Source organism: Ricinus communis, chromosome 8, assembly GCF_019578655.1.
Source record: "Ricinus communis isolate WT05 ecotype wild-type chromosome 8, ASM1957865v1, whole genome shotgun sequence".
Lineage (NCBI taxonomy): Eukaryota > Viridiplantae > Streptophyta > Magnoliopsida > Malpighiales > Euphorbiaceae > Ricinus > Ricinus communis.
In genome coordinates this window covers 13,216,348-13,238,767 of record NC_063263.1, presented here as the reverse complement: position 1 = coordinate 13,238,767, position 22,420 = coordinate 13,216,348, and the positions used below count along the sequence as shown (strand labels likewise).

General features: G+C 33.4%; 5 protein-coding genes across 5 annotated transcripts; 2 read left to right on the top strand and 3 right to left on the bottom strand.

Moving 5' to 3' along the window:
- Window positions 1–239: 239 nt before the first annotated feature.
- LOC8284390 lies at window positions 240–1,560 on the bottom strand. The gene is made up of 3 exons (XM_002512967.4): window positions 1,400–1,560; window positions 1,227–1,292; window positions 240–495 (listed from the first exon to the last, which is right to left on the bottom strand). The coding sequence occupies exons 1-3, from the start codon at window positions 1,445–1,447 to the stop codon at window positions 448–450; spliced, it is 162 nt and encodes a 53-aa protein (XP_002513013.1). The 5' UTR covers window positions 1,448–1,560; the 3' UTR covers window positions 240–447.
- A 3,680-nt stretch (window positions 1,561–5,240) lies between these two features.
- Window positions 5,241–7,553, top strand: LOC8284389 (amidophosphoribosyltransferase, chloroplastic). Its single transcript, XM_002512966.4, has one exon. It carries the CDS (start codon window positions 5,510–5,512, stop codon window positions 7,292–7,294), a length of 1,785 nt encoding a protein of 594 aa, XP_002513012.2. The 5' UTR covers window positions 5,241–5,509; the 3' UTR covers window positions 7,295–7,553.
- Window positions 7,554–8,567: 1,014 nt separating this feature from the next.
- Window positions 8,568–13,077, bottom strand: LOC8284388 (tRNA-dihydrouridine(47) synthase [NAD(P)(+)]-like). Its single transcript, XM_002512965.4, has 10 exons — window positions 12,698–13,077; window positions 12,495–12,611; window positions 12,172–12,411; window positions 11,544–11,790; window positions 11,194–11,450; window positions 10,459–10,731; window positions 9,936–10,217; window positions 9,681–9,801; window positions 9,091–9,260; window positions 8,568–8,999 (listed from the first exon to the last, which is right to left on the bottom strand). The coding sequence occupies exons 1-10, from the start codon at window positions 12,950–12,952 to the stop codon at window positions 8,901–8,903; spliced, it is 2,061 nt and encodes a 686-aa protein (XP_002513011.1). The 5' UTR covers window positions 12,953–13,077; the 3' UTR covers window positions 8,568–8,900.
- Window positions 13,078–15,558: 2,481 nt separating this feature from the next.
- On the top strand, window positions 15,559–17,353 carry LOC8284387 (linamarin synthase 1). The gene is made up of 2 exons (XM_002512964.3): window positions 15,559–16,251; window positions 16,388–17,353. Exons 1-2 carry the CDS (start codon window positions 15,744–15,746, stop codon window positions 17,308–17,310), a joined length of 1,431 nt encoding a protein of 476 aa, XP_002513010.1. The 5' UTR covers window positions 15,559–15,743; the 3' UTR covers window positions 17,311–17,353.
- A 908-nt stretch (window positions 17,354–18,261) lies between these two features.
- On the bottom strand, window positions 18,262–21,866 carry LOC8284386 (bZIP transcription factor 29). The gene is made up of 4 exons (XM_048377958.1): window positions 19,966–21,866; window positions 19,756–19,888; window positions 19,582–19,666; window positions 18,262–18,859 (listed from the first exon to the last, which is right to left on the bottom strand). The coding sequence occupies exons 1-4, from the start codon at window positions 21,249–21,251 to the stop codon at window positions 18,576–18,578; spliced, it is 1,788 nt and encodes a 595-aa protein (XP_048233915.1). The 5' UTR covers window positions 21,252–21,866; the 3' UTR covers window positions 18,262–18,575.
- Window positions 21,867–22,420: the final 554 nt, after the last annotated feature.

Here is a 22,420-nt window from a genome sequence, read left to right as displayed (position 1 = left end):
TCGAAGAATACCAAGGAACCACCAAAGGATGAAAACATTACGAAAAGGTACCATACATTTTGCCAAAAGTTGAATCTTAACAAATCTATATGCTAATTATCAAATCGATCAAACAATTTGTTAAAACAAACAAAATAGGAATCGGAAAGCAACGCTCACAATGATTAATTATTTCAATCAAGGGAAGATTCAATCTTCCAGCATTTAAGCATTGTCAGCTAAGCAATATACAATCAGAATTTTTCATGGTGGCCAGGAAAGACCAAATATGCATTTCTCAGAAAGACAAAGTTAACAACCTCCACAAAAAGAGCATTAGAAAGATATAACCATAGCACCAAGGTCAAGGCTTTACATTAAAACGTAAATTCGGTACAGTTGCATTGCTATGCATTATTTCTATACCAGCAAAAATCAAGTCTCCTAACTCTCAACAAAGTATATCTCTCAATGATGAGCCTTTGCTTCAGCTTTCTTCTGAGACTTTGCTTTAGCCTGTATTTAATAAAAGAAATCAAGTAAGCATTCAAATGCATTCAAATGCATGAGAGTCATAAGGGGGAGAGAGGGTTGAAAACAGTTCTGCATAGAAGTGAGTATGAATATATGTGCATTTATTTTTAGTAAAAAAGAAAAGAAGCAGAGACCGTCAGACAAAAGGATAGGTTAAAATTATGCCGAGCATTCGTAACAAAGAAACCTGTGAATGATATTGATTCAACTCAGCTAAGCTTTAGTTCCAAGTTATAGACTTACGATTTCCATAATACACATGGTAATAGTTAAAGAAAAGGGAATGGGAGGAAAATAATAAATTGAATGAACATAACCCACTTCAACAAACAAAAAAATAGTAGTAGCTTCTTGTCGAGTGAAATTAAATAAGCAGAATTCCAGAAAAAACAAGAAATCATGAAATCAGAAAAGAAAAGGGGAAAAGAGTTTATCCTGTTGAAGATGCTTGCCACATTCTTTTTACTTGGCATTTCCAATTAGTTTCCAATTAGACTTATTTAAGATTTAAACCCAACAAGTCCAAAAAAATTAACTGTTAAATTAGCTTACTAAAATAGCATTTACCTTTTCTTTCATAGACATAAACAGAAAAACTGATCCAAACCAAAATTAAACAAGAGAATTAAAAATCTAAAATGATTGAATTTAATATCACATTTGATACAGTACACATCATAATCCACAAAAAAAAAAAAGAAGAAGAAATGTACCTTGAGATACTTGAGCTTCATGTTACCATACACAAGACCGAAAGAGAAAGCTGATACACGAGCCACCTTCACAACATTAAGGAAAAAAAAAAGATTCACTTAAATTCAAATTCAACACGAGTTCTCATTAGGAGCAACTGATAGTGGAGGCAAACAGAGGATAACAGAATTACCAGAGCCAAGGTGCTGGTGCCGGAGTAAGGTCCAGGAGGCGGCGTCATTTTTCGGTTGAGAAGAAGAGGGTTTGCGATGACACCTTCAATCAAGCCCTAGATTTTGATTTTGATTTTGAATGGACTTACCTCAGCTAATGGACTAATTTCCTTTCGGATGCTACTTTATTATGTTCAATTGGTCCTAATACGCTGTCGTTTGCCAGGGGATATTATTTTTCTTTTTCTTTCTGCATCAACATGAAAGTGTAGATATATTGACGAGCTGGCGTCCTGCCACAAAAAGAAAATAAAATTATAAGACCTTACAAATTAAATTATTTTTTTATTTAATAATATTCAAGATTCTTTATATTTGATAATTATTAAGAGTTTTTATATTTGATTATTTTTAAAATTCCACCAATCATAATGATATATACTAGAGATATAGAGTATTTTTCATCTGTAATAACAAATAATAATAAATAAATATTATTTTTAAAATTATTAGTTATTAAATAAAAATATTAATTATTCAATGAAAAATGAAAAATTGGTTCTTTAAAAACTTATAATAGAATTGCAATCCTTGAAAGTCTTGGAGGTGTCCTTAGGAGCCAAGAACATGTGTATATATATATATAGGTGTAATGGGTTTTAGGTATATGTGCACTTTTAAACAGGCTATTTGAGTTTATATTATTATTGAGGAGGAGGACTTCATAACTTTATTTCTATTTCAATTGTCTTAGATTAGTCTTGTTCTGTTTTTGACATTTTTTTTTATAAATTTGATAAATATTTCTATTTATATATTAAATTAATAAATAATTTTTATATTTTTATTAATTTTAAATAATAAAATATGTATGGTCATTAAATATTAAAATACTAAATCTTCATATATACATATTAATCTCTTATTAGTTGTGGTGTATACACCGGATCTAGATAAAAAATTTCTTTAACATACGTTTCTCTCAAAAAAATTTACGATCACATCCCCTTTAACTATGGTTAATTCGAGATTGCTCTTCTTCATTAATATTTTTGTTTTTTTTTAACGCGATTGCTATTCTTCAATAATATATTCGTCTTCTTTTTTAACCTTCAGCTATTGTATCGAGCATTTTCCTAATTCAATGAGCTTATGATATCAAGCAAAATATATCAAATAACCATGTGTAGAAAGTAAAGAATTTACAAATAAGAATAATTATGATCAAGGAGCTCTATTATAAAAATTCTAAAATACAATAATAATGCTCGTGATAAAAAATCGAAAGAAACATTTTTAAAAAGAAATTTTTGTATTTGTACTATTATTATATACTTTTTCTTTGACACAAAAGTCGGATGTAAGAATTTTTTTTTTTTTTTTTTTTATAGATTAGAGACTTGAATTTAGAACATCCAATTTGAGCTTTAACATTTAGCTAAAAAAACTGATGGTATAAAAATAAAAAAAAATTAATTTAATTTAAATAATATATATATAAATTTATGGAATAAGAAAATTGATAAAATAGAATGATGGATCAAATGAAATTATTGACTTAGATTAGCTATGCGTCTTTAGCTATTAGATAAGTCATCATTACCAATTATTAGATATAAATATCCATCTTTGGGACATATAAATCAAGTTTTTAGTATTCAATTTTAACCCGAACGCCCGAAGAATTCATATAAATTGAAAGCGCAGATTGTAAGGGTACATTTGAAACTTGATTTAATGTATATAGCCAAACCCCATCATCCAAATTCATGGGAAGAGAAGAAAGAGGTGGACAAAATGGGTTGGAATTAGGTATTTCTTTGTTCATCCGTACATTTGTTAGCCATTTATCTTGGCCCCTCACTTTCAATTTTTCAAACAATTGGGTCCTACCCAACTGGAGCACCACTACTTTTATTCTTTTTAAAGAAGCAATCCTATTCTATTTCATAAAAGAGTGAAAGAAAGAGATCGTTATCCCAAAAAAAAGTGAGTACTATTCAGCATTCCTACCACTAATTTCAAGGGAGCCATTATTAAGAACATTAAATTTTGTAGGAGAAATATCAAACTTTTGGAGGCTATGGGTCCATACCCTCCACCGTTGTTGATAGCCTCATAATAATACTAAATTAAAATAAAAAGGAAATTAGAAAAGAAAAATCACTTTAAATTCTTCTAATGGTCAATAAAGGTTGCAAAAGTGACATAGATAAACTTGATGTTTGGGTCCCCATATTAACAATGTATAAGAAATTGACCACAAAGTAATATTTATAAAATTTATATTTAACAAGTTTACATAAAATATTAATATATACATTAAGATAAATTTAAATTGGATTAGAAAAGGCTGGAATTAATAATTAATAATTGAATCTAAATCTTTTTAAAATTAATTTGAGCAACCTGAATTTTGTAATTATTTTCTAGCATAGAAGGAAACAAGCAAATTTTACCATAATGAGAAAATGTAAGTGAGATTTCTTTCTTTTTCCAACTAAATATTAGCAAAAAAACCAGATTTTTACCCAAAAAAGGAAAGAAAAAAAAAAGGAAGAAGACCCAATTATTTGCTAAAATGAGAAAATATAAATGAGATTTTCTTTTTAATGGTCTGGACTAATAAATTAAGAAGTGATTGCCAAACAAGGTAGTAATAGTAATGCACAGGAAGAAAGTCCAGGTTCATGTGATTCAGGAACCGTTTGAAGGACACGCGGCAGCACCGCGCCTGGGACAAAACTTTGGTCAAACGTGCGAAGAACGGGCCCGACCGCCTCATTCATACAATTTTGAATTTTCTAATCACTTCATAACTAATTATATTAATCTAAAATCTTTGACTAACCCTCAAATTCCGGTTTGACTAAAAAAAATAAAAAATAAAAAATACTAAAAAATGTGTTTGCTATTATTACTCATGTCTACATTTATGAGTGGCAATAGGCTGTTAGGGTAATATGTAAAATGAGGGCCATACTAGAGATTTCATATTTTTCTATATTAAAATTTCATAATAAATATGTCAGTTTTATAAATTAATTAATAAAAAACTAAATCTTTTAAAAATTGAAATGTTTAAAAATAAGAATTTATAATATATATGATACTAAATTGTAATAAAAAGAAACTGTTGAGTGAAGCATAAAAGAAACTGTTGTGACCTGGCTTCCAACCAACCAATTGAACCCCAATGAAGATTTTACAGGGTCTTCCTAAACTTGTCACTTTCATGTATCTATATGTATCTTTCCTTGTTTTGATTCCCTAGATACTTCATAATGTCCAATTTAAGGTTTTTCTCATTCATGAATATGATAACAATTATTTAATAAAAATAATTATATTTTGATTCCTTATAATTCATTTAGTTTTATTTTGACTTCTACAACCTCAATCACTACATTTTATTTTGTATATAGGTATAGCTTAATTTTATAGTATTTAAGTAAAACCATCACATATTGATCAAGATTTTGATTGGGCACATATTAAAGTTTTGACTAAATATTTTCAAAATTTATATATAAATTGTGAATTTAATATCTAAGATTTGGGAAATAAAATTTCAAAATGCATATTATATATTCTTAGTAATAAGTTAATATAAATTCAAATACATTTATACTTTTAAAACAAAAACACTTATGACAATTGTAGGATTTGATTATGTGAAACCAAAAATAGGTGATGAATATAATGATGTATTGGGCACTGAATATCAATTAGGAGATAGGAAAAACCCCACCACAGCCTTTTCTTTTCTTTTTTTAATTTTCTCCTTTTTCATATGAAACAGGACAAAGGTATACCGTCCAATAAGAAATAAAGAGATTAGAGAGAGAAGAATAACAACTTGGGACTAGCACAAACCAAAAACACTTCTACTACACAACTTTTATATTAGATAGATTCTTTGATAGTTGATAGATATTGATACCATATGATACCATAGCATACCCCCTTCTTCAATCTCTCCAAAAACCTAGAACCAACCTTTCTCTTTATAATTTTTTTAAGATAAAACATTACTACTGTCTCTTTCACAGCCTCTATTCCTCTCCTTTTTATAGTTTTTGTGTTTCTGTGTGGGTGTTCTCCTCCTTCAATCCTTCTTTGCAATTGCCATGGCGGTTACCACCACCAATCTTTCTTCCCTGTCTAAACCAGCTCTCTCTTCCCTAAATTCGAAGCCTCACATACCCCCAAAATCCCCTCTTTCTCTCCTCCCAAAAACCCTTCAAAAACCCTCTCTTTTCTCTTCTTCTTCTTCTTCTTCTTCTTATGTTTTTTCTCATACCCACAGAACACACCTCGCTCTCTCCTCTAAAAATCCCATATCTGAGGTTATCTCCGCGAATCAAAAATACCCAGGTGACGGTTTTGTTGATTATGAAAATGATGATGACGATAAGCCCCGTGAAGAGTGTGGTGTTGTGGGTATTTTTGGTGACCCGGAAGCCTCTCGTCTTTGTTATTTAGCTCTTCATGCTTTGCAGCATCGTGGCCAAGAAGGTGCTGGTATTGTTGCTGTTAATGACAATATTTTGCAATCTGTAACTGGTGTTGGGTTAGTTTCTGAAGTGTTTAATGAATCAAAACTTGACCAGTTACCTGGTGACTTAGCTATTGGTCATGTTAGATATTCTACGGCTGGGTCTTCTATGCTTAAAAATGTTCAACCTTTTGTTGCTGGGTATAGGTTTGGGTCTGTTGGGGTTGCGCATAATGGGAATTTAGTTAATTATAAGAAATTGAGGGCTATGCTTGAAGATAATGGTTCAATTTTTAATACTAGTTCTGATACTGAGGTTGTTTTGCATTTGATTGCTATATCAAAGGCTAGACCTTTTTTTCTTAGGATTATTGATGCATGTGAACAGTTAGCAGGGGCTTACTCTATGGTTTTTGTGACTGAGGATAAATTGGTTGCTGTGAGGGATCCTTATGGCTTTAGGCCTTTGGTTATGGGGAGGAGGAGTAACGGTGCCGTAGTGTTTGCCTCTGAGACTTGTGCTCTTGATTTAATTGAGGCCACATATGAGAGAGAGGTAAATCCTGGTGAGGTTTTAGTAGTTGATAAAGATGGGATTCAATCACTTTGCTTAATGCAGCATCCTGAACCAAAGCAATGCATATTTGAGCATATTTACTTTGCTTTGCCTAATTCAAATGTATTCGGTAGGTCTGTTTATGAGTCGAGGCATCTTTTTGGTGAAATACTTGCTACAGAGGCTCCTGTAGATTGTGATGTTGTGATAGCGGTCCCCGATTCAGGTGTAGTGGCTGCACTTGGTTATGCAGCCAAAGCAGGTGTGCCATTTCAGCAAGGATTGATTAGGTCACACTATGTAGGCAGGACCTTCATTGAGCCATCGCAGAAGATTAGGGACTTTGGTGTTAAGCTTAAACTATCGCCAGTGAGAGGGGTATTGGAAGGTCAAAGAGTTGTAGTTGTGGATGATTCAATTGTGAGAGGAACTACCTCTTCCAAAATTGTTAGGTTGCTTAAGGAAGCTGGGGCTAAGGAAGTTCATATGAGGATTGCTAGTCCTCCAATTATCGCATCTTGTTACTATGGAGTAGATACACCAAGTTCTGAAGAACTGATATCTAATAGGATGACTGTGGAGGAAATCAGGGAGTTTATTGGGTGTGATTCGCTTGCCTTTCTTCCATTGGATAGCTTGAAGAATTTGTTGGGGAATGATTCATCAAACTTTTGCTATGCTTGCTTCTCTGGGAAGTACCCAGTTGAGCCGAAGGAACTTAAAGTAAAAAGGGTTGGTGATTTTGTGGATGACGGGTTATATGGAAGTATCGACTCCATTGATGGGGGTTGGGTTCAGGGACCCAGAAATCAGAATGTGGAGAAAGTCAGCGATGTCCGAAAGCTGTCATCCTTGTCATGATTCATTGTTGTTTTCTGTTTCCTCCAATTTGTCGAACTGATGGGTTATAAACACAGAGGTATTGAGGGTATCAAGTATGTGATACAGAGAGTGGGAGACGTCTTCAATGATTATAATATAATCTTTATATGCTTCTGTCGATTACTTGAGGTTCCCAAACTAGAACTCACACAATTTGCCGGGTATTTAAATTTTGTTAGATTTAATACGTTAAGTACTTGGTTTATCTTTTCTAAAGGAGCGATAATTTTTGCTGTTAGCTTCAATCTTTTTTCTCTTAAAGCCATGATTTATATACAGTACATTAAATATTTTCTTTTTGGATTTAAGACTCAAGCTCATACTGAAAATGAACTTATTCAGCATTACACTGGCCGTGCATTGTGCCATAGCTAAATAAGGGAAGTTCGTGGTTATGGTCTCATTGATGTGGGGTTTAGAAGTTAGAAAAATAATCATGCATTGTAGTGGTTGGTAAACTTGTGGTTGCCAAACCAACCCCTTGAGTTCTGCGATCGAACTTGGTTTTGGCCGATTCAGGAAAAAAAAGACAATCTTAAATGAGAAATTTGAATGCTTAATACAATTCTCTGAAAAATTTTAATCATGTCTATTGCATGTATTGATATTATGTGTCATTTACTGTTCTTGAGAAATTTATTCTGATATGAGCTAATCATCTACAATGCACCACTTAACTTAGTTAAATTCTCAAATCAAATTTCAACCTTCAATAGAATTATATGCTTCTAACTTATTAAAATACAACGTAAAACCATCCTGAACTTTTTGCCAAGCAATATTTGCTAGATTTCGATCTGCAAAAGGTGACAAGTCATAGGCCACTCTACTAGCAGTGGGTTAGAATCACAAATGTACATGCACGCAAGCGCAGTGGCTCGGTAGCACCTTAAAACACTCTGGTATGACTGCTTTTCAACAATTTCTTGTCCTGAGATTACGAAGTTCAATTAGGCCACATATGCCCATGCGCACAGTTTTAAGTAAATAATAATAAGAAACATGAAATACGGGAGACTAACTTTCCTTAATGAATCACTTGCTTGTGAAGTAAATATCTCCATGCCTGCAATTGAAAATGGAAAAGAAGCTAAATGAAGTATATTTGTAGTGCACGACTCTACTTACTGATTTTGGGGAAGGCTTCTCGTTACTGATACTTTGATTGCTCTGATTGTTGGACGAAACCTATACAGTTTTCAGATAATTTTGGTTTCTTTACAGATCAAATGTTCCAATCAATACTCTCATATGCACCAATTAACTCTCAGATAAGTTCTAAAAATCGTAGTTCAGCATTTGGTAGTTTGTAAAAAAATTACAATGTTTTGGCATGATAAAGGAGCAACTACCAAATCTATCCGTAAGATAACCAAACTGGTTATTGGTTCCTCTTAAATAATAACATAACCACCAAAAGAACAATGTGTCCTTCCTGAGCAAAAACTGACATCGCGGAATCGCCTCGATTTGACATCCCTACTTCCATAAAGTTCTGGAACCAAATGCATGACAGGGGCTGGGGAGCAGATTCGTGTGACAAAAATCATTGAGTTCCTCCATGACAATCCGCAAGTAACACCAGTTAGCCATTCTCTGCTCGGTCATAAGCATTGGACTTATGTTTTGGTGCAAATGTAAACCCTTCTGGAACTTTGCCAAGCAACATTTCGGAGATCCGAATCTGCAAAAAGGTAAAACAAATTATAAGAACTTTCGTAGTTAGTAGCTTAAAAGTAGCATTCATCACCAAGATTTATAAGGCAATTGCATACCCAATCAGCAGCAGAATCAGAAGCCATAAGTGTTTCAAGGTCATCACGACCATAGTAGGATGGTGGACGCCAATTAATCCTTTGTGGAATGACATCCAGGAGACCAACAGGTATATACCTGCATGTGTAGCTAAGCCATTCCAACAAGAAATGCCTGGTTGTCTCTATCCCTGCAGATGGCAATAAGCAAGGATTACATCATTTCTTTCTTCCCTCAAATCTGGCAAGTTATTATCACCCTTAAGAGACCATCAAAAACTTTCCTACCAAAGGACTTCTGAGGAACTAAGTCAAACAGCATCACAGCCTGATAAACATACACGCATAAAGGTAAATTATGGGGCAAAGCCTTCAAGCATACCAGTCTGTGCCAGGATTAGCAACATCTGACTTAACTAGCTGCGGGTCAAATCATACAATAAACTATGCAAAAACCAAACATCCTATCATCTATCAAGGCCATAGCAGCAACATGATTGCTTCCGTTTCTACTCAATACAATTAAACCAGGAAAAGATATTTATATATATGTAAAAGTAAAAACAAGCAGGAAATTAGTAATAATAGTTCATTTAACCAACAATCCATACCTTTTGTATCAGAACCCCAATGCTCAAGGCCAAAATGTACATAATCCTTTAAAATATCCAATCGCTCTCCAGACCTGATGTCCCAATGCCTCTGTTCCTTGATTTCGGTAAATAGCCAAGGCTGCAAAATGCAATTAACCCAGGAAATTATAGCTGATCTTGAAGGAACCAAGAGCATGGTTTAAGAGCAAGCATTAGAATATTCATAAAATTCGCGGTATTAACACGGGCGAATTAAATCACAAAGTTTCTTACCTTAATTAAAGCTCCTCTAGCTATCATGCATGAAGAGAGCTCAGGGCAGTCAGACTTGTGTTTGTTCCAGTCTGTATATGAAAAGATATCCCCATTTCCCAATACTTGAAAAGATTCTGGGGCTTTTTTAGCACAGTGGTATATATATTCCCAATCAGCAAGCTTGCTATAGCGTTGCTGTCGTGATCTACCATGTATTGTTACAGCATTGGTCCCCCAGTTACTAATATCAGCAATTAACGAATCAATACGATTTTTCCCTTCAAAGTACCCTGTTCGCACCTGAACAAAAGGAATACACAAAATAACCCATCTAAACCAAGCAAAACTTAACAGAGTCTGAAATACAAGCAGGATAAGAAAAGATAGCAGTAATACTAAGCTTAGAAGTAAAACTACAAAAGGATAAAAGTTCATATATATATATATATATATATCGAGTTATGACAGCACACCAACTACAAAATAATGCAGAATAACATCCTTGGAACGTCATGTAGTAGGCGCAAATGTAAATTACTACCTTGACAGTTATAGGAGTATCCACTGTACTAGAGGCAGCATGTATAATACTTTTCATCCGCATTGGTTTCGTAAGAAGACACGATCCAGCACCCTTGCTAACAACAATATCAATTGGGCAACCCATATTTATGTCGATGAAATCCACTGTGCATTCCTGATCTATAAGCTCAACCGTACGCGCCACAGTATCAGAATATGCCCCACATATTTGCACGCCAAACAAATCCTCAGATGAATGACGTCTCAGCAATGCCCATTCTGAAGCTTGACCCTATCCTCATGAGAAAAATTGTTATTCGAGAATGTTAGATAGCACTCTTAACATGCAGTGAAGAATAATAAGTTACCAAGATAACATGTGGTGGAAGTATTTCCAGAAGAAAGAAACCATTCATCTAGCTTTGTTGTTTGTTATTATTGACCAAAATATTAGCTAATGCCAAAGATTGGCCTATAATTCTTCAGCCTCAGCATGTATATATACAGACAAGCACAAAAAGAAGCTACTGAGCCATGTAATAGGTAAAGAACCCAGATGGACCTATACATATTATTCCTAACAGCAATAACGAAAAGCTACAAGATTGCAATTTTAGGGAAAGATAACATCTCTACATGTACATTATGTATACTCAAGAGGCAACATTTTCTTTTTAGTCAACTTTGCTGTGTAGAAAGTAAAAGACCACGCTACCAAGATCAACAAAATATTGACAAGTATAAAATAAAAGACCTGCAAAAGATTTGTGCACATTGCCATTTCACCACAAGTTATATCAGCTCCTAATAATTTGCAAAGCCTTCGGAAAGGAAGATTTCCAACGGTAGTCAAAGGTGCAAGGTACAGTTTTCCTTTGAAGTCAATAAGCTTCTTTTCACGTGGATGTGTTTTCAAGCTTCCATCTGGTTCTGTTAGTGCACCGTTGTTCACAGCATCTGATTCAGTTTCTTTGAAACTATCCTCAGAATCTTTCTCCGGGACACTTGCTCCTGTTGTCAATCATGGTTTACAATTTTGTACCATAAATAAACAAAAAATACATCATAAAAAATGCACTGCACAGGCAAAAGAACTAAGGCAACCATTAGCTTCTTCGCCAGAGCAACATTTTTCGTCAACATCTGACTTTGCTTTTTTCAGGGGCCTTATTTCATCAGTTACTGCATCTGCATTATCCTCAGTTAGCACTTCTGAAGGGCATTCCAGTTTATCAGCTGCGTCAGTGGCTAGTTTTCCACAACCATTCTCACTTGCAGCATGAGAATCATTGACAGAAGCATTATCAACTTCATCATCATTCTGCCTTTTGACTCTTGAATTGCTAGGTCCCTAAGCAAAAGAATAACAAAAACATTGCAATAAATATTAAACAGAGAGAGAAAGTCACACAGACACCACGTCAGCAGCGCTGAGAAAACATGATACCAATAATCAATCCTCCAAGTAAATTTAGAAAAGAATAAGTAAACTTAATTATATAGTAACTGCTAATAAAAACAACTGAAACCATAGAATAAGGACAAATTACAGAAGACTGATCAGTTAATTCTTATAAAGAAGCATTCAAATTCATTGCAAGAGCTATCCGCATTTCCAAATAAATCCCTCAAACCGTCTACTTATACATTGGTGCACCAAGATTATACTGTAATGCCACAGGCCCAATTACATTCCAAAAACCTTAAATTAAATATGTAGCATTTTCATTACCATAAGGCCAAGAGACTTAAGTATCGCATCAGCTTTGGGAAACTTGAATCTATTTTTCCACAAAAGCTTCTGAACGTCCTTATTCAATCCATTAACCTCTGAACTCTGCTTTCGTGTATTTGAAGCATCACCTTTAACACCATTTTCATGCGTACTATAAAATCTACATGCCAATCCATAAGGACACGCCTTCCCTTCGCCGTTTATAAACGGACATTTTCCTTCTATATCATCAGGTTTCTGCATATTAATAATTATCGTATCTAATCAATCACAATATTCATAATATAGAAACAATAATTAAAACTAGCACAGTGACATACCTGAGCCTTGAATGCTTCTAGGTCATGGCTAAAACGACATTTATCGCCGTAACGACAAGAATTGACATCTTCAGTTTTCGCTAATTCAGGACATAGATTCAGTGCAGATTTCTTTTCCTGTTTTAAGTTCAATTACAAATTTATAACAAAATAAATAAATATTTAAACATTTAAAAAGAAAAAAAAAATGATAATTTTGAGACCTCGCGGCGTTCGCGTTTGAGTTGTCTTTTAGATTTCTTCTCCTTGGACACGATTGACTGAGATGCTGCTTTGGCGTCGGAGTTGGGAATGACAGTGTCGTTTTGATTGGTCCTAGAAGGTGGAGGAGGACGGAGGAATTCTGCTTTAACTGGAGCTATTGCTTTCGCTACAAGCTGTTCAGGCGTTGGATTATTAGTTCCGTTGGTCTTACATAATGGTGGTTGCTCAGCAAGTTCGGTAGCTGAGTCGGCCATTTTGAGCGAGTTAACTCACTCGGAAACCAACTCAGTGCCTGTGGTTGTGGCCCGGGCACTTTTGTGAAGATAGAATACGCAGGGTTTAGGGTTTGATGCTGCACGTGGTGACAAGTGACAACTGAGGACTGACTAGGAAAAACGACGCCAGATCTTACCGTTTTCTGAATAATGGGAGAAATTGAAAAGAAAAAACGACCACACTGTATTTTGACTCATGGCAGAAACGGTCGTTTAATTTATTTTGTGATTTAATTTGTTCATAATTTACTATTAACATGTTAAATCGTTTATTTATTTTCTTAGAATGATATTATATCGTTCATTGACTCTGATATAATTTCATATCTTTTCACTTTTGTATCTTAATTCTTTAATTTTTTTTAATATATAATTAATACCAAATTCATTAATATTATTAATTTTCTAATTATATCTCAATATTAACACAATCAACATTTTCAACTAATCTAATAATTAACTAATTAAAATTTAAAATGAATAATCAATACATATTTCCACAATTTATAATTAAATGAAAAAAAATGCTCTCAAATAAATTATAGCTATATTTATGGATGACATAATAAAAGAAAGCCTAGCTCAACTTAATTCTATGAATATTACATGACACAATATATTAAATTAAAAATATATTTCTTTTCATTTATTTTTTACCGCAATTCATTTGTGCTTTGTATATAAAAAATTTCAAATTTTACTCTTTTATTCTAATCAAATTCAAGATGATTTTGGAATTGAGCTTGAAAAAATAAATTTCTTAAACAAAAATATTTAATTAAGTTTTAAAAATTTAAAAGAAAGAGCATGCAATTGATGTTGTTTTCTAAAAACAAGTTTAATAAAAACAGTATTTAAGTGTTTTGCACACCAAACAAATAAACTCTCATTCTTTTTTATTTAAATTATATTTAACATTAAAAATATTTCAAAATGCAATATTCATATACATATAAATTTTTTTATTTAAGCAGTCATTTTATAAAAATAAAATTCAATTAGACTTTAAGTTTTTTAAAATATAAAATAAAATATTAGAGCATCTTTGATGCACTTTTATCTATGTCAAGTTTTTTATTTTTAAAAGTTATTACGTAAAATAAGATTTTAATTAAATTTTAATTTTTTTTAAATGTAAAATAAAGAATTAGTTTGACTTCCATATTTAGAAAATTAAACTTCATTTGTTACTTTAAATTTAATAAATATATTAAAAAATCCTATAAAATTTATTAATTGATATTTTTAATTTTTTCTAATGAGAAAAATAAAAAAAATTAAATTATTAGCAGTTATAAAAATAAAAAATATAAAAAATTTATTGAATTTAAATTAATTTTTAAGTCTTTATATTTTAATATTTTTTCAATATATTCCTTATTATAGAAATGATACTCTTTTAGTATAAAGAGCACTACTTGAATACTTTTAATTTGACTCTTTAACATCTACAAAGCCAAAATTAGTTAATTTTTATTTGTCAACGTTAAAAAAAGAAAAGGGAAAAGCTAAAATTATTTATAATCATTGAATACAAATAAAAAATAAAAAGTAAAATTTAAAAAAATCATTACACTTGAGTAAATTCTTTTTACATTTTGTTTTTAATATCTTTATTGATTTTTTTATTATTATACAAATAATGCTTTTAAAATATATAACACTATCATAGATGTTCTAATATATTAACTTTGATTTATTATTTTAATAATTATTATCAGACAAAATTATAACATTCTTAATTATTAATCTTCTAATTACTCATTCCATTTTTGTTAATCTTGATTAAGACGCATTCTATTGATCATGAAGGCTCGCCAAATCCAAATTCTTACGTAGAAATCCTTGCACCTATCCAGGATAAAGATATTATTTAATCTATTTTTAGCACACGTAGTAACGTCATGCATGATATCCACAGTGATAACGAAAGAGAGAACGGCAACGTATTTTAAATGAAAAAAGAGAAGATTAAAACAAGAGTCGCCTCAGACAACAGATTATTATTAAAAAAAACAGAAGAGAATAACTAAATTTCAAATTCTTTTATTTAAAATATACGAATAAAAATAATAACTAAAATTAATTTATTTATAGCTTTATGGATCTTTTGTCTAAATATGAAATCATGATTGATTTAATTTTAAATGACGAAGTATATATCAATTATTAAATATCAAAATATAAAACACATGCTTGTCATTCTCAAATTAGAATTAGTTTGTCATGTATATTGATTGTAAGATCGGAGTTAATTGAAGTGCCAAAAGCTGCTGCACATGAAGTCAGGTTTAAGGTTTCGCTGCAAGTTTTCCGTTTGATGCCCTATGTCCAACCACAGTGGAAGTGACACTTAATAAGAGTTACGTATAAAACTGAGAATCAAATGGATATATGATAACTGCAAATATGAGAATATTTGTAATCGGCCTTGAACTTCCTCCACTCTGTATAACGTTTTGTTAATGATAAGTCTATGATCTGACGGCAATAGCAACCCTTTCATAGAATCAGTTACTCAAAATTGTCGTTTTTCACGAAGGTTACAATGAAGAAAATGAGACTGTATTGCAGAAAAGTCACAGAAGTGAACCCGTGATGTTTTGTAATATATTAACGTCAGCATTCCATACTGAGACCTGAAACTGGAAACATCTGTGTATATATTGTGACCATCACAGCTATCTGGGTAAAGCTTAAAGCTTGTTCATGAACTCTCTCGACTGACCTTATATTATTTTTATTATCTTTTTCTTTTCTGCACTAGAGAATGGATTCAATTGCAGCTCAAAAGCCCCACGCAGTTTTGCTACCATTCCCGGCACAAGGCCATGTTAACCCGTTTATGCAGCTAGCCAAGCTGTTACACTCGAGAGGCTTTCATGTAACTTTTGTTAACACTGAGTTTAATCATAGACGTCTGGTTCGCTCCCAGGGACCTGAAGCTGTGAAGGGCTTGCCTGATTTCTGTTTTGAAACAATACCTGATGGGTTGCCGCCGTCTGATTGCGACGCCACTCAGGATCCTCCTGCTTTGTGTGATTCTATCAGGAAGAACTGCTTGGCTCCTTTTATAGAGCTACTATCTAAGTTGGATGCTTTATCTGAAACGCCTCCAGTCGCTTGCGTGATTTCAGATGGTGTTATGAGTTTTGGTACCAAAGCTGCAAGATTGTTAGGCATAGCAGATGCTCAATTCTGGACAGCCTCAGCTTGTGGCCTCATGGGATATTTGCAATATGGCGAATTCATCAGGAGAGGCATCGTTCCTTTTAAAGGTACTTCTCGTCAGATTTCCGTTATAATTTAGGTTTGGTGTTGCCATAAGCAATGAGAATAGTAAATATATGGACGTGGAACTTCTGATTTTTCCTGTAAAGTAAGTAATTTATTATGTTTGTTCATTTTTTTCAGATGAAAGCTTCCTTACAGATGGCACACTTGATGCTCCAATAGATTGGGTAGAAGGCATGAGCAACATAAGGTTTAAGGATATGCCAAGCTTTGTTAGGACCACAGATATTGGAGACATCCTGTTTGATTACACAAAATCAGAAACAGAAAACTGCCTAAACTCTTCCGCAATCATCTTCAACACATTTGATGATTTTGAAGAAGAAGTCTTAGATGCTTTAGCAGCAAAGTTTCCTCGCCTGTATACAATAGGTCCACTTCCTTTGCTTGAAGGGCAGATATCAGAGAGTAGTGAATTCAAGTCAATGAGGCCAAGCTTATGGAAAGATGACTTGAAATGTCTTGAATGGTTAGATGAAAGAGAACCCGATTCAGTTGTATATGTCAATTATGGTTCTGTGACTGTGATGACAGAGCAACACTTGAAAGAATTCGCTCGGGGCTTGGCAAAAAGCAAATACCCTTTTCTATGGATTGTCAGGAATGATGTTGTAATGGGAGATTCTCCAAAATTGCCAAAGGAATTCCTCGAGGAGATTAAAGATAGAGGATTCATAGCAAATTGGTGTCCGCAAGATAAAGTACTTTCACATCCATCGATTGGAGCGTTTCTAACTCACTGCGGGTGGAATTCAATAATGGAAAGTATTTGCGGAATAGTGCCTGTAATATGTTGGCCATTTTTCGCAGAGCAACAAACAAACTGTAGATATGCATGTACTAGTTGGGGAATTGGCATGGAGGTCAATCATGATGTTAAGAGTGAAGAGATTGTGGATCTTCTTAAGGAAATGATGGAAGGAGATAACGGGAAACAAATGAGACAGAAAGCTTTAGAGTGGAAGAGGAAAGCAGAGGAAGCAACAAATATTGGTGGATCATCATATAATAATTTTAATACATTTGTTAAACATATTGTTTAAATTAAAAATATATTTCAGAAATACAGATATTTAATTAGGAGTATCCTTCTCTCCGCTTGACACTTTATTTATACAATGGCCATAACAGCGCCTCAGCACTTTCTACGTACATGAAATTTGATACTAGTGGTTCGTCCGCTCAAGTGTCGCGTGAATTCGATTGTAAATATTATTTTTTTAATTTAAAAATATGAAATTGTAATTTTCGTTTCAATAATATATATATATATATATATATATAAAATCTCTTAATAGTAATAATAATAATTTAACAAATAATACATATTATAATTTTAATTATTGAACTAAATAAAAATATTTTCCATATTCTAGATTCCTTGCCGTATTTCAAAAACAAAAATAATGCATGCTATTATTTGATTCAAGTGCCAAAAATAGTTAATTTTAGATTTATTAATATTTTAATAGAATAAGTTATCTACACATACGGACCAATATTAAATCTTAGATTATTTAATTGAAATAATAAAGGATAGTTTTGCGATCGGACAATAAATGAATAAAATAATAGAAATCATGGATTAAAGTAGGTAGGCGTGTAAGCTCGAGTTTCGCTTATTAAGTTGATTAAAAGGAAAAGCCCGTTAGTAATGTCAGAATATGAAGTTTAATACTAGAATAACTGGTTACCAATTAAACAGAAGTTAAAAAGAAAAATCAAATTTTTATTTTACTTTATTTTGAATTTTGTCCATGAGCCAATATTTTAAAGCCCAATATCGAATTAAAAAAAGACCCCCCAAAACTGGTGAATCTTTTCTTTGTTGGGAGAAACGTGAAATCATTTCTGAGAAAAACCATTTTGTGCAGACAAGTAAACCATGCGTGCTGCTGGGGTTTTTAGCCACACTACCTTTGTCCAAACCAGTGGGTAAGCAAATGAAATAGACAAGTAATTAGGAGAGTAGCCATTCATTCTTTCACTGAAAATAAAACAAAAGATAGAGAGTTCGAGTTCAACCATTCAAGTATCACAAACAAACATCATGTTTAAGAAATGTTTCTCATTATAATTTATATATCTAACATAAATGAATAACCTATGATCATAACAACATATGTATAATTTATAAAGACCTGTATATCACTTTAAATAGCGTTCCGAGTTGGAAATGCAATGCAACACCTTGGGTAATTTTGTTGGAGTTGGGAAATTAATGAATGAATGCACTGAAAGTAACAAATGCAAAGAAGCACCTCGTATGATATTTAATAAGCAATAGTACCATCTCATCCTTCGCAAGCTATTGATTGGTCTCTGAATTTGATGTCGTGTTTCCATTTTGTTGAGACTGTGATTGCTGCTGCTGCAACTGATGAATGTTGATCTGAGAGGGTGATGGTTGCTGCTGCTGCTGCTGCAATTGATGCATGTTGAGTTGGGAAGGTTGTGGTTGCTGCAGCTGAAACATCTGAGGATTGATGGAAAGCTGCTGAACCATGCCTTTAGTTGGCTCAGAATCCCCACTGAGCTCTGCAGTGGCAAGCTTCAGTCGTCGGACTTCAGCAGTCAATGCTTCATTTAGAGCTGTCTCAATTGAATGTAATTACTCATGAATATACCAAGTGCATAGCTTGTGACAAAAAATAATAACAGAAAAAGAAGCATTGCTATGAAGGACATAAAATGAAACCCTTTCTACTCCTTTCCTCATATAGACTTCTCACTTAAGGACCACTAAACAATATGCCAGACCGGAAGTCAACACAATTGCATGTATAATAATGTATTGACAAGTAACATATTAATATAGTAAAGAATACCCTGATGTTGGAACTTTGGGGAATTACCTCATAGCATCAAAATACTTACTAGTGAGATATGGTGACTGCATTTCAGATAAAGTTGATTGTCTTATCATGTCAGAGATTTAGGTGTTTTCATTACTATATCACATTTTAAACTTCTCTTCTCAGTAGATTGCCAATTAATGGCTAGAAAAGGCGTCAAGGGAAGTTTAGAGGTGGAATACTACATAAACAATAGTTCAAAATGTTGTTTGCATAATGTTTTTCCACACTATCATAATTGCAGCAAGTGGTTGCCTGATATATATAATTCTCAGAAATTCTGAATTTGAATTACATTTCTCAAAAGAAATTTAAGATGTCAGTCTAACCATCGGTTGGGTAACACTACACATGAGAAGTCTATAAGTGTATATAATTATACATGCTTCTTTTTTTGCCATAAAATAAATGCAAGGTATAGATATTGAACTAAAAGTGGAGAAAAAAAGAAGTTTTTACCATCTCGGAGTTGTGCCTGTTGCTCCATGGCTTGGAGACGGAACTTCAATTCATTATTCTGGCTTGTAAGCCCAACAGAATCTCTCTAGAAAAGGCAATAACCAAACAACTTAGAACATAAAACATTATTATAAGAGATATAAGAAACGATATTAAAGTATTCCAAATAGCTACCTGTAAAAGTGTGAGCTGGGCAGACAATGTGGTGGCTTCAGTCTGAAGAGTCTGAACCTTGTGCTCCAACTCTGAAATATATCTCATCTTCCTTTCTTTAGAACGAGCAGCTGATTGACGATTTGCTAAAATCCTATAATCAATGCAAAGGCTATCAGATGAGTCATTTCTAAAACTATAGTGAAGCAATAAATTAGAGCAAAAGGACACCTTTTTGCACGCTTTGGATCAGTTAACGCAATCTCAGCAAGTTTCTCATTTGCCATGATTTTCTTCAGCTCAGCACCACTAAACTCACCATTTCCAAAATCCAAGCTAAAGGCATTCCCATCAATTGAATTGCTAGGTGATAGCTGCCCCGGACGACTTCCTGGTGAAGGTGGGAGCTTTGGAGATTCATCACCAAAGTTTAACTTGCCCATGAAACTATCCATTGAAACACTTCTATAGTGTCTTGTGGTTGGAGCAATATCCCCTCCTGCACTCCGTTTAATCCCCTCTCTCTTCTCTGTTGAAGAATTCACTCCTGCCCTCAGCAAGCTACTCCCACTTTCATTTACACTGCTTTCTGCCTCATTATCACTGCTATCGCCCCCATTAGTCTTTGTCCCACTAGCTCTACTATCCAAATCCTCACGATTCTCATTACCATTCTTATCATCAGTTCCAGAGGAGTTCAGTGCATCAATGGTATCCAAATTCATATATGCCGAAAACAGATCATCCACAACTTCACCTTCAGATTTCCTCTCACCCATCCCCTCGGCAATGCTATCATTACCTCTTTCCCATTCCTTTTTCACCAACTGAGTTGGCTTAGCCACTGATGAATTCTCTTTTCCAGATACTGACCGCTCTAATCCACCTGAAGGCCTCAATGGAATTAGCGGCGGCGAAGATTGCATCACATAAGAAAGCCCAAACGGAATATCACTATTAGACCTCCTATGTGCTTTCCGTGGGGGCAAGCTCTCAGCAACTCGAGAAGCATTTCCCCTGTTAAATGGTGAGGGTGGTAACAAAGAATGTGAATTCGCATCCCTTTCTTCCATGGACACATCAGTTGATACAGGGTCAGCTACAGACGTTGAAGAGGAGTCGCGAAAAGGAGCAGGACTCAAGGGTGGCAGTGAATCAAGCGAAAAAAAGGACGATGGCTGTGACAAAGATCGCGAGTGGGTGGGTCCTGGGCTAAAGTTCTGAGAACCCATTTGCTGATTACCTGGCCTAGACACTGGGATCTGAGAATAAGGTGAGATGGGTGGGATCTGATTAGGGTGGGAAGGTGGTATCCCTATTCTCTTACTACTATCAGTACTAAAATTCTGTGCAAAGTGTGCAAAATGTCTAGCTCTGTTTTGGGTCTGGTTCAAGTGAGGTATTTCAAGTTGGGTCATTGATGAAAAAGGTTGTTGTTTAGATGATGATTGAGTTGTTCCAAATGAAGAATGAAGCCTTTGCATCATTTCACTATTAGCTTCTTCAGTATCACCCATTTTTTTCCTTCTTCACTAAATTTTTCTATAATGCCCTTACGGAAAACCTCAAACTTATCGCTCCTCGGAACCCCAATTCAAAATTAACCCAGTCCAATTTTTCCCAAATAAACTAAAATCAAACCCCTAACATCTGCAAAAACATTTAAAGAAACAAACAAAACACAAAAAGCATAAGGAACACTATTACTTCAACCAGTGAAGTAATAATTGTTAAAAAGGAACTACCTTTTTAGCAAGAACCGGCATTTCAAGCTTAAAAAAATCTCCAAAATCATTAACCATTTGTTGATTTCGCTGGCGGAAATGGCGAGAAGAGAAAATTGACAGAAAGAAAAAGAAAAGGAAAGAAAGAAAGCAGGCGGTTTCTCTCTCTAAATTTATGTACTTGTCTTTGTTTCTCTCGCCCTAGAATTTCACTTTCTCTATATATCTATCTATCCATCTATCATATATCTTCTGTATGACTGTATCTTTTTTTATCTGTAAAGTATATAAAATTAAAGAAACTGTAAAAGAGAAAAATGAAATAAAATTTGAAGAACAGTGAGTGTGTGTTTCTTTCATATAAAAAGAAAAAAGATTTAAGTGAAAGAAAGATGAAGACTACGACACGGATTTCATGACGGAGTTACGCGTGAATTTAATAAGAATTCCTATTTTATGTATAAATGTGTGGGAAAGAGGATTTGAATTTCAGACGAATTTGAATTTCATTCCGACTCCATTTCATTTCTTCCTTTGTCTCCGCAACTTATTTAGCAATGAATTTCGAGGATTTTGTATTTTTTATTATTTGTCCTAACTCAGCTGTTTCTCTTCTCTCACGCGCTTTCATCCACTCTTATTCTTTACTTTCTTTTTTATTTTAATGAGAGTAACATATTTACTGCAAATATCTTCAATACATTACTAATGTACTTATATAAAATTCATTTTTTTTGTAATCTTTTCACATTTTATGCATACTCACTTTTTTATAATTTGAAATATATAAAAATTATATTTTTCTAAGTTGATTTTGATATTAAAATTTTAGCTGGTGAAATAAAAATATAAAATATATCAATAAATTTAATTTATTAGGTATAATCATTGGGTTAATATTTCTTGATATTGAATGGGAACTGCAGACCATTTTATTTTATAAAGATAAAGATAAAAGATTA